This window comes from Diaphorina citri, unplaced genomic scaffold, assembly GCF_000475195.1.
Source record: "Diaphorina citri unplaced genomic scaffold, Diaci psyllid genome assembly version 1.1 scaffold757, whole genome shotgun sequence".
Lineage (NCBI taxonomy): Eukaryota > Metazoa > Arthropoda > Insecta > Hemiptera > Psyllidae > Diaphorina > Diaphorina citri.
The window spans coordinates 26,983-40,016 of record NW_007378190.1 but is presented as its reverse complement, the minus strand read 5'-3'; the positions used below and the strand labels follow the sequence as shown (position 1 = coordinate 40,016).

General features: G+C 41.3%; 2 protein-coding genes across 3 annotated transcripts in view; one reads left to right on the top strand and one right to left on the bottom strand.

Moving 5' to 3' along the window:
* Positions 1 to 13,034, bottom strand: part of LOC103511834 — a 37,132-nt gene that overhangs the window by 9,141 nt on the left and 14,957 nt on the right. Inside the window, exons 9-12 of the mRNA XM_026825476.1 lie at positions 8,262 to 8,388; positions 7,462 to 7,563; positions 5,697 to 5,726; positions 5,315 to 5,477 (exon numbers count right to left, since the gene is read on the bottom strand). Coding sequence (XP_026681277.1) covers positions 5,315 to 5,477; positions 5,697 to 5,726; positions 7,462 to 7,563; positions 8,262 to 8,388 — 422 coding nt within the window. The remainder of the gene's footprint in view (positions 1 to 5,314; positions 5,478 to 5,696; positions 5,727 to 7,461; positions 7,564 to 8,261; positions 8,389 to 13,034) is intronic.
* The window catches only part of LOC103511840, a 49,668-nt gene that overhangs the window by 34,946 nt on the left and 1,688 nt on the right, over positions 1 to 13,034 (top strand). For both annotated transcript variants that reach the window (XM_017445132.2, XM_026825469.1), the window contains exon 7: positions 5,324 to 5,542. The gene's annotated coding sequence lies outside the window, so the exon portion shown is untranslated. The remainder of the gene's footprint in view (positions 1 to 5,323; positions 5,543 to 13,034) is intronic.

Below are 13,034 nucleotides of genomic sequence, written 5' to 3'. Positions count from 1 at the left end.
CAAAAAAAAAAAAAAAAAAAAAAAAAAACGGATATTTCGTTAGAATTACAAAATTACGAAACGGAAGAAGCACAGTAAAAAAATATCCAACAGAAACAAAATTCTAGGAAAAAAAGTAAAAAAGAAAGAAACTCTTTTCACAGAAAAAATAAAGCTTTTGATATTGAGAATTTGGCGAAGGTTACCTTCGGTATTTGTAGGAAGGTAGGTACTTGTAATCTGTACCTAGCTTTGATCGAATAGAACGTAATTATATTGAATTAAAAGGAGGAGGAGGAGGGGAAGAAGAAGAAGGAGAAGAATAGAAAGAAGGAGGAGCAGGAGAATGAGAAGAGGAAGAAGAACAGGAAGAGGGAGAAGACGAAGAACAAGAGAAAGGAGGAGGAGGAGAGGAAATAAAAGAAGAGGAGAAGAAGATCTCATTAAATTTCACTAGAAGATAGAAATTAGATATCTATTTCATTGAAATTTGAAATTGATAGCATCATCTTTATTATTATTATTATTATTATTTTTCGATCTTCCAATACTTTGTGGCATTCTTCTCCTTTACTTGTAATCTGTACCTAGCTTTGATCGAATAGAACGTAATTATATTGAATTAAAAGAAGGAGGAGCAGAAGAAGAAGAAGGAGAAGAATAGAAAGAAGGATGAGCAGTGGAATGAGAAGAGGAAGAAGAACAAGAGAAAGAAGGAGGAGAAGAAATAAAAGAAGAGGAGGAGGAAAAGAAGAAGACCTCATTAAATTTCACTAGAAGATAGAAATTAGATATCTATTTCATTGAAATTTGAAATTGATAGCATCATCTGAACTATGTTTTATTATTATTTTTTGACCTTCCAATACTTTGTGGCATTCTTCTCCTTCTCCGCCTCCTCTTTTTTCTCTCCTCCTCTTCTTCTTTCATTCCCTCCTTTTTCGTCTTCATCTCCTCCTCCTCTTTTTACTTTTCGTTCTTCTACTCCTCCTCTTTTTCCTTCTCCTCCTTATCTTTTTTCTCTCCTCCTCTTCTTCTTTCATTCCCTCCTTTTTCGTCTTCATCTCCTCCTCCTCTTTTTACTTTTTGTTCTTCTACTCATCCTCTTTTTCCTTCTCCTTTTTTCCTTTTTCTTCTTCTCCTTCTTCTTTTCCTCCTTGCTTCATTTTCTTCTTCTTTTTCTTCCTCTCATATTTCCTGCCGTCATTATTTACCTAGGAATATACTTTTCGTTTTCTCTGTCTGAACAAGGTTTTCTTCGTACAAGTAGGTACACAAACTCTCTCCCTTTCCTTTCCTCTCTCCCTTTCCTTCTTCTTCGTCTTCTCCCTCCCTTCTCTCTCTCCATCTCGATCACTCTCCGTTATTACCAACACAATCTTTCTCGCTTTCCTCTCTTCGTCTCCTTTCGTCCTTTTTATTACCTACACAATCCCTCCCCCTCTTAACCTAGGAATATACTTTTCGTTTTCTCTGTCTGAACAAGGTTTTCTTCGTACAAGTAGGTACAATAAGTACACAAACTCTCTCCCTTTCCTTCTTCGTCTTCGTCTTCGCCCTCCCTTCTCTCTCTCTCTCCATCTCGATCACTCTCCATTATTACCAACACAATCTTTCTCGCTTTTCTCTCTCTTTCCTCTATTCGTCTCCTTTCGTCCTTTTTATTACCTACACAATCCCTCCCCTTCTTCTGTCTTTCGTTCTCTCTCTTCCTCCCTTTCTCAATCTTCTTTCCATTCCTGCCCCCTTCCTTCTTTACCTATCTCCCTCCCTTCTCCCATTCCTCTCCCTCCTATGTATTACCTACACAATCCTTATCCCTCCCCCTCTTCTTTCGTTCTCTCTCCTCCTCCCTTTCTCAATCTACTTTACATTCTTTACCTATCTCTCTCCCTTACTCCCTGTCTTCTTTCCTCCTCCCTCCCTTCTTCCATCCCTCCTTTCTTTCCCTCCTATTTATTACCTAATCCCTCTCCCTTTTCTCCTCCCTTCCCCCCTTCTCTTTCCCATATTACCTACACAATATTTTTCCTTCAGTTCAAATTTTCATACGGTTCAACTTTTTCCCCTCCTTACCTCTACGTATGCGAGTATAACGGTAGGAATTTTATTTTGTGCCGTGGTTCTGATGGCAAAAGTAAGAACAACACTTGAAAGTTCGCCTAGAAAACGAGAAAAGTTTTCCCTCCCTTTTCCCCCCCTCCCTCTCTTCTTTTTCCCTCCCTCTCTTCTTTTTCCCCTCCCTCTCTTCTTTTTCCCCTCCCTCTCTTCTTTTTCCCCTCCATCTCTTCTTTTTTCCCTCCCTGTCTTCTTTTTCCCCTCCCTCTCTTTCTTAATCCTCTCTCTTTCCCTCCCCTTCAATCATTTCAATTTTATTTCTCTCTTCCTTACGTTCTTCCACTCTTTTTCTCAATTGCTTCTCTACAGCTTTCGTTTAAAATTATTTCCTTTTCCTCCGTTTTTTTTTTAATACCCTATAAATGTAAAAAAAATCCCTCCCAATACGTAGGTATAATGGTGAAAAATGGCCCCGTTCTAGTACCTGCGATACAGAACAGTGAGAATCCCCCGCTTCCTATACTTATAATGGTGAAATTTTCTCTCCAATTAGCAATTACAATTACATGTGTATAAAGGCATAAAATCCCTCCCCCAATACGTACAACATTAGGTAAAATTAAGTCCCTTCTTCAAAAGGTGGAAATTCCCTTCTGGAATCCAGCAACGGTGTTTTTTAAGACTTTAATGGCAAGATTATCAATTTCTCACTCAGTAAACTCTTCCACCCAACGGGGTTGAATTCTCTCCCTTCTATAAGGATAAAAAAAACACCTTCCACCAATATAGGTACCTAAACCCTAAACAGTAAAAAAAAAAAATCCCTTCTTCAAAGGTGAGAATTCCCTTTCTGAAACCACCAACGGTGTTTTTTAAGCCTTTAATGGCAGGATTCTCAATTTCTCAGTGAGCTCTTCCACCCAACCGGGTCGGATTCTCTTCCTTCTAAGACGGTGGAAAAATCCCTCCCCCTTTTAATAAAGAGAATCTTTCCCTCCGACAAAGTTTTTGCCGGGTAACCGCAGGAACATTTTCTTTTGGGGTAAAATTTTGTATGAAGAAACAGAAAGTCAAGAAATCCCTCAGGTTCGATACTAGGAAGTGATCTCTATTCGTACAGACCCGCAGTTGTAGCAGTCGCAGAAATCTGGAGGTTCACATGCTGAATTGATTTGGACACAGATAAGTAAGTAAGGAAGGAACGTTTTACTCCTTTCGGTTTAATACTTTGTTACGTCGCTGTTACCAGCAGTGGTATCCCAAGTTCGCCACTTGTGGAGGTCTAGAATTTTCCCTTGGAAAATTTTCCTAAATGATTTATTTATTGGGATGTCAAATAGAATGGTGGACAACAAAATTATCTAGCTTTTCCTGGAAAAAGGTCCTCAATATCTTTTAAAATAAAAAAACAAAAATTAAACAAACACTAACACTAGGGTGGCGAACTTTGGGTCAGGTACCTTATTATGCTAAGGTCTTTAGTGAATGGCTTCGATGGCGTACTGGTCAACTCCTATTTGTAGGTAATCGAAAACTTTTGTCGATAGTGAGAATCGAATCCAAGACCTCCTGCATGGCAAGCATTTTGACTCAGAATCATGAAACTCTAGAATTGTAGACTAGTCAAAATTCAACTTTTAGCTAGTGATTATGTACTCAGTTATGATAGGCTATGGGCTTCTAGGGCTAGTTTATTGTTTGGCATTGAAGTGGTAACCAGTCAAAAATAAAAAAAAAAAAAAACTTCATTAAAAAAAAATAATAATAATAAAAATAAAAAAAAAAACTTCATGAAAAGCCCTTTAGCTACCCCATGCTTGTTTGACACAACACTCAAATGCTCCCAAGTGGGAGCCTAGTTCGAAGTTAAAAAATGGGAAAAATCCCCCTTCCAAAGTTCGCACAAAAGGGACCAAGGGGGGAAGACCAAGATAATCAAAGGTCAGTAGGGAGGGAAAAAGTTTCCAGATAGAGGGAAAGTTTAAAATCCCCCTCCTTGTGAGAAGAGGGAGAAAGGGAACAAAAACACATCCTTGTATTGAGCTAATACAATTTATTTATCCCGTACCACTTTTTTTTACAAGTCCAATTGAAACTTTTGCGAAACGAATTTCGTCTGGAGAGGTGGGGAAGTTTATTCTTCCCCTTCTCCTTTCCCTCCCTTTTCTTTTCTTTTTCTTCGTCTTCTTCCTTCCTTCTTTTTCCTCCCCTTCTCCTTCACCTCCTTCCCCCTCTCCTTCATTTCCTTTTTTTCCTTCTTCTCCTCTCGTTTTTCTCTTTCTTTTCATTGTTCTTGTTCTTCTTCTTCTTCTTCTTCTTCTTCTTCTCCTTTTCCTCTTATCCTTCTCCGCCCTTTTTTGTTCGAGACGGTCGAACGCTCAAAAGTTTGCGTCAAGTGTTCCACAAGGTTGTGTTCTGGGACCTTTCCTTGACGACAAAAAGGGAATGAGTAATCTAGTTGTCAGGTTTGGACAATCTTGAGTTGGTGAAGTACGTGCACAGGCAACTTTTGAAAAATAACTCGGGGCACGGTTAGCCCAGTGGTAACGCACTTGCTTGCCATGCAGAAGGTCCCATGAGTAATCTAGTTGTCAGGTTTGGACAATCTTGAGTTGGTGAAGTACGTGCACAGGCAACTTTTGAAAAATAACTCGGGGCACGGTCAGCCCAGTGGTAACGCGCTTGCTTGTCACACGTGCACAGGCAACTTTTGAAAAATAACTCGGGGCACGGTTAGCCCAGTGGTAACGCACTTGCTTGCCATGCAGAAGGTCCCGGTTCGAATCCCACCATCGACAAAAATTTGCACTCGTTTTTCGATTGCAAATATTTCAACGGGTTACTTTCTGGTGTTCTCGTGTTGACCCAGCACCTAAATTGGAAGTATTGTGTCTCTTCTCGCCCATCTGATGAGAGACATACTACGGGATGGACATACTATGACACAGTCTAATGTCGCAGCTGTTTCATTGCGACGAAATAAAAACGGCTTTAGGATTCTGTTTTAGGAACTGACTCATTGACTGAGTAGTTCACTGAAAAGAGTAGTTCTTTTTCATAACTCACTCACTACTCTACTTACTCATTCCAGTGCGGGGCGGATCCAATATAATGGACTACGGGATGGACATACTACGACACAGTCTAATGTCGCAGCTGTTTCATTGCGACGAAATAAAAACGGCTTTAGGATTCTGTTTTAGTATCAGACTCATTGACTGAGTAGTTCACTGAAAAGAGTAGTTCTTTTTCATAACTCACTCACTGCTCTACTTACTCATTCCAGTGCGGGGCGGATCCAATATAATGACCACCTCTTCAGTACTCAATTGATCCAGGACATCCGCCAATACATCTTCCAGTTTTCCACCAATGAACGTACAATTGTGAATGGAGTTGAGACTGGCACTGCGGCGTGCATCTTCAATGTTCTGATCTAGGAGCTCAATCCCGATGACTTTCTTACAGTGCTGAAATGGGACAGGAGGAACGAAAAGGAAAAGTGGTAAGTAAAATTGTAAAATTCTTTTTTCCATTAACTTAGCCAGTCTACATTTTTACTGAAATGGGACAGAAGGAAGAAGAGTAAGTCCTTTTGTCAACTTACTAATGGAGTTGAGACTGGCACTGCGGCGTGCATCTTCAATGTTCTGATCTAGGAGCTCAATCCCGATGACTTTCTTACAGTGCTGAAATTGGGACAGGAGGAACGAAGAGGAAAAGTGGTAAGTAAAATTGTAAAATCCTTTTTTCCATTAACTTAGCCTGTCTATATTTTTACTGAAATGGGACAGGAGGAAGAAGAGGAAAATTGGTAAGTCCTTTTGTCAACTTACTTAGTAAGTACATAAACCGGTCATGAACATATTATGTATTTCAGCTTCAAATCGAAGGATTTTTTTTTAAAAGAGGAAAATTGGTAAGTCCTTTTGTCAACTTACTTAGTAAGTACATAAACCGGTCATGAACATATGTATTTCAGCTTCAAATCGGAGGATTTAAAAAAAAAAGAAGAGGAAAATTGGTAAGTCCTTTTGTCAACTTACTTAGTAAGTACATAAACCGGTCATGAACATATGTATTTCAGCTTCAAATCGGAAGATTTTTTTTTTCTTTTTTTTTTTTTTAAGGATCGATAGAGGGAACTGCATCTGCTAAGGTCGAATAAAGAACGAAGATAGGATAGGAGAAAGCCAGCCGTTTCGAGAACGAACATTATCTGTTCAGGATAAAGTTTGCCCTGGGCGGGAATCGAACCCGCGGCCTAGCGCTTACAAGGCAGACACGCTACGAACCAAGCTAACTAGGTTGGCAAAAAAAGAAGGTAAATTCCTTTTTTCCATTTACTTAGCCAGCCTAGTTAGCTTGGTTGGTAGCGCGTCTGCCTTGTAAGCGCTAGGTCGCAAGTTTTGTGTGTACAGGTAGAAAATTAGAGTATGTCAATTCCCCCTCATAACAAGATATTAATTATGAAAAACCTTGATTTCGAATAGTAATTTAGTAATGTTTTGATGTTCATCTGGTAATCATGGCATCAATTAAATTTATCTCTGAACCTTCCCAAATCCCGCGCCTGGAAACTAGAAAATTATCCCATCCTGGCAAAAACTTTGCCGGAGAGAAAATATTTTGATCTTGCGGATTACGAGACTCCGGTTTTAGTTTAATTAAAACAAATAATTCAATATATCGGCCAGTCTAATGTTAATTAAATTAATCCCAAGAGCTTTTTTTTATCGTCTTGAAATCAAAGGAGGACGGGATGGGTGGGAGAAAGCCAGCCTTTTCGAAAATGAACCTTATCTTTTTAGGATAAAATCCGCCCCAGAAGGGAAATCTTTTTTTTTCTGGCAAAAGGTCATGAACCCTAGCGTCTCATATTGACTCAACACCTAAAATTTCGAAGTAGTGTGTCTCTTCTCGCCCATCTGATGAGGGACATACTTCCTTTCCGTGACCGGTACCCGGTACAACATAGCTTTCAAATCTTGTAATATTCAGACCTCCGCAGCTTGGATGGCTATTTCATTTGCTAGGGCTAGACGCCAGGGACATACTACGGGATGGACGATTGGGCAATGGGCAAATGGGCATGCTACGACACAGACCCGTAGAGCCTTACCTTAGCTAGAGTGAGCGCAATACTGCCCGAGCCGCAAAATAAATCCAGCACTGTTGTTTCCGTGGTAACCTGACTGAGCTGTAGGATTGCCTCAGATAGAACCTAGAACCATAGATAAATAGGTAGGTAGTAGGTAATAAAATTAAGGTATTATTGCCATGAATGACAGCCTAGTTAGCTCGGAGGGTAGTGCGTCTGCCTTGTAAGCGCTAGGTCGCGTTTTCGATTCTCGGCACTTAGTAATCATGTGATATCCACTAATCCACTAATGTTTTGAAGAAGCTCTGCTTTACCACAGTTACCTTGGCTAGAGTGAGCGCAATACTGCCCGAGCCGCAAAATAAATCCAGCACTGTTGTTTCCGTGGTAACCTGGCTGAGCTGTAGAATTGCCTCAGATAGAACCTAGAACCATATATAAATTAGGTAATAAAATTAAGGTAGGTAGTAGGTAATAAAATTAAGGTATTATTGCCATCAATGGCAGCCTAGTTAGCTTGGAGGGTAGTGCGTCTGCCTTGTAAGCGCTAGGTCGCGTTTTCGATTCTCGGCACTTAGGAATCATGTGATATCCACTAATCCACTAATGTTTTGAAGAAGCTCTACTTTACCACAAATAATAATTCACGATTTCATTTGATTTTACCCATCAGAAAAATGTATAAGACCTTATTTAGGCTGCGGGAGTATAGGGACTTTTCAGTCTCATTCTGGCGGGATGATGACCCCATGACACCCTATCCTGGGCAGGGGTTTCCCTTGTGAGCCAAGTGGGTTGATGGAGTTCTGGATCATAATAAGTTCATTTGATTTTACCCATCAGAAAAATGTATAAGACCTTATTTAGGCTGCGGGAGTATAGGGACTTTTCAGTCTCATTCTGGCGGGATGATGACCCCATGACACCCTATCCTGGGCAGGGGTTTCCCTTGTGAGCCAAGTGGGTTGGTGGAGTTCTGGATCATAATAAGTTTTTGCACTCATTTGATTTTACCCATCAGAAAAATGTATAAGACCTTATTTAGGCTGCGGGAGTATAGGGACTTTTCAGTCTCATTCTGGCGGGATAATCAAGGTAATATTCTATTCTATTTGATTTTTACCTGTGCTGCCATACTGTTGATTCGGAAGTAGGTGCCCCCAGCGATGGCAATATCCAAGTTAAGGAGTCTCTCCACAATATACTCCCGACCCCAGATCAGATCCGACTTGGAAAACGATAGGGCCGACCTGAAACGGGATATAGATTAAAGGTAGAAATAGAAATACACTGTCATCACGTCACGTCACGTGAGGTCACTTGTGGCTGTCCTGAACGTGATTACCTACAATCTACAATATTATAGGAAAACTTTGAACTACATCTTTCTGATTCCCCATGACTGCACGTGACATGATGGTAGTGTGTTTCTACGTTTAGGCCAGCCACTCACACTCCGGCTATCTCTCTCTCTCTCTTTCCCTCTCTCTCTTTCTCTTTCTCTCTCGCTCTCTTTCTCTCTCGCTCTCTCTCTCTTTCTCTCTCGCTCTCTCCCTCTAGATTAAAGGTAGAAATAGAAATACACTGTCATCACGTCACGTCACGTGAGGTCACTTGTGGCTGTCCTGAACGTGATTACCTACAATGTACAATATTATAGGAAAACTTGAACTACATCTCTCTGATTCGCCATGAGCTCACGTGTCACGTGACGTGATGGTAGTGTGGTTCTACCTTTAGGCCAGCCACTCACACTCCGGCTATCTCTCTCTCTTTCCCTCTCGCTCTCTCTCTCCCTCCCTCTCTCTCTCTTTCTCTTTCTCTCTCGCTCTCTCTCTCTCTCTTTCTCTTTCTCTCTCGCTCTCTCTCTCTTTCTCTCTCGCTCTCTCCCTCTCTCTCTCCCTCTCTCTTTCTCTCTCTCCCTTTCACAATTTCTTCATTTTCTACTTTCTATTACAATACGTATTTCCTCTTCTTCTTCCTCCTTCTCTGGCCCTCCTTCCCTCTCCTTCTTTGCTCTTCTCTATCCTTTCTTATTTCCTCAATATCCTCCCTTTTCCCTTTCTCTCCCTCTCTCTCTCCCTCTCTCTTTCTCTCTCTCCCTTTCACAATTTCTTCATTTTCTACTTTCTATTACAATACGTATTTCCTCTCTTCTTCTTCTTCCTCCTTCTCTGGCCCTCCTTCCCTCTCCTTCTTTGCTCTTCTCTATGCTTTCTTATTTCCTCAATATCCTCCCTTTTCTCTTACCTTCTGATTATTGATTTTATTTTAAACACAAGAGGAAAAATATTTGGATAGGTAAGTAAAAAGTACTCAGTTCTCAATTTTTTTTTCTTTCCTTTCACTCTTTGACTACAACAGTTTACTGTTTTTATTATTATTATTATTATCATCCTTTTTTCTCATTCTTTTTTTTTTTGGTTTCATGAAACTTATAACCTAGTTAGCTTGGAGTGTAGTGCGTCTCCCTTGTAAGCACAAGGTTGCGGGCTCCATACCCGCCTGGGACGATTTTATCCTGAACAGGTAAGGTTTATTTTCTTAACGGCCAGCTTTCTCCTACCCTGTCCTCCTCTCTTCGATTTCGGGACAATAAGACCTCCGTTGTTAGGCCAGACAATCTACCTGATAGTGTGTGCTCATCAGGTCTACCTGATAGTGTGTGCTCATCAGGTATCAGGTAGACCAGACAGACGGACCTTGTCAGCCGTACCTGTCAGGTCTACCTGATAGTGTGTGTGCTCACATTGTATTGTATTATAATCAAAATAAAGAAAAAACTTTACATTACACATTACATTACATCAGGTGTCAGGTAGACCAGACAGACGGACCTTTTCAGCCGTACCTGTCAGGTTGTTATCGCGGCGTCGCCGAGTTGTCTGTGATGGCCCTTGGCTGGGATCCTCTGCTTCTGTCTTGTATCCCAGGGCGCTTCGGTGCGTCGAACCGGCCATCTTGAGGGCGTTCCCGTCAGGTCTACCTGATAGTGAGTGGCTGGCCTTACAGTTCCCTCTATTAAACCTCCTCAAGTTTTCTTTTTCACCAAAATTCCATTGATATGTTGTGGAGTCAAAGGATCGAGAAGCGTTTTCTTACCCAAATATTTTTCCTCAAAACATTTTTTCTCGTTCAGGAAATTCCTTTTTTTTTGTATTTTCCGTTTTTTTTCCATTTCTACTTTCCTTATCCTATAGGAAGGAAAGTAATGTAATCGGGTTAAATTTTCGATGGTCAGTTTTTAGTGCCAAAACACGTTTTAAGGTCCCTAGAGCCTAAATCCAAAGTTTCAGCCATTGGTCCGTGTGAGATATCTCGAGATCGGTATAAGCTAGAGACTTGAAATTTGGTATGTAGATGTCAAATGTGACAAGGATGCAACACGAAACTTTTGGTTGATTCTTACTTTCCCTCCTCTTTTTTCCAGACCCGTCAGGTTGAGCCATCCCCCCCCCCCCCGGAGTGCTACAGGAATGCTAAGACCCTCCATAAATGTCTCCATAAATGTCTGGAACCCTCCATAAATGTCCAGACCCTCCATAAATGTCTGGAACAACAATAGCTATCTCAAGATATGGAGCTACAACAGCCAGCTCAAGATATGAAGAGGTGAGTACGAAGTTCAATAGGAGAAGCTCTTAATACAGAGGGATCCAGGATTTTCTCACGTACGTTGATGAGTTGAGCATTTTTTTCTTCCGAAGATACATAGATATGTATGAATTTACCTAGATAGCTATTTTTATAAGAAGATACCTCGTCAAAACTCTTTTGTTATGGCAAACGAGGTGTTAGAACTGGCTGAAGACTGAAGCTGAAGACTGATATTAAGGCAAATTAAAAAGCTCTTAAAAAAAGAGGTTTGATAGAGAGAACTGTAACTGCCAAGGTCTTTTCGTCCCGAAATCGAAGAGAGAAGGAAGACAGGATAGGAGAAAGATAGCCTTTCCGAGATCGAACCCTAACCGTTCAGGATAAAATCCGCCCCGGACGGGCATCGAACCCGCGGCCTAGCGCTTATAAGTCAGACGCGCTACCCTCCGAGCTAACTAGGCTGGCTTCTCTCAATCTTTACATACCTCTAATAGTACATACCTTCTTCTTCTTCTTCTTCTTCTTCTTCTTCTTCTTCTCCCTTTTCCCATGTTCAGATGGGGTCGGCGTTTGGCGTCGGCCTATCAATCAGCTTTGGAGTGATCGCTTTGAGGCCAACTGGTTTTGGCTAAACAAAATTTTCCGAGTGGATGCCCTTCTCACTCAACCTTCGCTATTGAAATAGCATAAGGAATTTTGGACTAGCCTACTCCCTGTTTATAGTCCCCTAGCTAAACCCTGAATTCTATAGTAAAGTGTCGAGCTTCCTGATATAAAGTTCAGGCACCCAGTCACTCGGTTAGGGTTCCGGCACCCTAGTTTTTCTCCCTGTGTACGACACGGACCTGTAAAGTGTCAAGTGGATCACACTTGACATGCCGTGAGGCACACTGCACACTCCATTTGTCAAGAGTCTTGTTATACCTTATCCTTGCGATCAATTTTATTTGAACAATGTAAGATCCTATACTTACGGTTGATATCAGAGTTCTGCCCCGCCATGTGTATCGTCTCAGTGCAGTCAAAGCTTTCAGCTGACTCATCTCACTCTCAAATGACAAGTAGAGCCAAGCGTTCCCCTTCTTGGTGAATCGGGCATGGACACAGTTGAGCTTCAAATCTGAGTTGATCATGGAGAGAAATTCCTGAAGGAGAGGATCCTGGAAAACGGGAATGAAAAGTGGGATTAAAATTGAAAAATATGTAGTTATTAAAATTGGCACAAAGTTGGATTAAAATTTACAATAGGGATTGAAATTGGTACAAATAGAGATTAAAATTACTTAACATCATAAGAAACAATTCGGACAGAGAAACATCGGTCTTGGTCCAATGACCAAAGGGATGCTGATCTGTGATTTGCACATTGCATAGCTAAAAAAGTTTTCAGGCGTTCATACAAATTGTACAGGGTCCGCCAACGGATTAGTATGTTTTTCAAATGGGTAGTACTCGGCGTCTGGGCCCCTCAGAGTGGTGGGGTTGGTCTCATTGTGTTCACAACGAAGGGGAGTTTTTTACATGGTTTTACAAGTTGGTGATAACCCAGCAATTGTTAGAAGGAGACCACGACCAGCGTAAGTTGTTTTGTGAGCAAATGCAATCGGTGTTCAACGACAACATCACTCTTTTCACGAGTAATGAAGCGCATTTCCACCTGAATGGATTCGTCAACAGACAAAGTTATGGCTGTCCTGAACGTGATTACCTACAATCTACAATATTATAGGAAAACTTGAACTACATCTTTCTGATTCGCCGTGAGCTCACGCGTGACGTGATAGTAGTGTGTTTCTATCTTTAGGCCAGCCACTCACACTCCGGCTATCTCTCTCTCTCTTTCCCTCTCGCTCTCTCTCTCTTTCCCTCTCTCCGTCTCTCTCTTTCTCCCTCGCTCTCTCTTTCTCTCGCTCTCTCCTTCTCTCGCTCTCTCCCTCTCTCTCCCTCTCTCTCTCTCTCTCTCTCTCTCTCTCTCTCTCTCTCTTTCTCTCTCTCTCTCTCTCTCTCTCTCTCTCTTCAATCACTTTCTACTTTCTATTACAATACGTATTTCCTCTTCTTCTTCCTCCTTCTCTGGCCCTCCTTGCCTCTCCTTCTTTGCTCTTCTCTATCCTTTCTTAGTTTCATGAAACTTATAACCTAGTTAGCTTGGAGTGTAGTGCGTCTCCCTTGTAAGCACAAGGTTGCGGGCTCCATACCCGCCTGGGGCCGATTTTATCCTGAACAGGTAAGGTTTATAAGGTTGGCTTTCTCCTACCCTGTCCTCCTCTCTTTGATTTCGGGTCAGTAAGACCTCCGT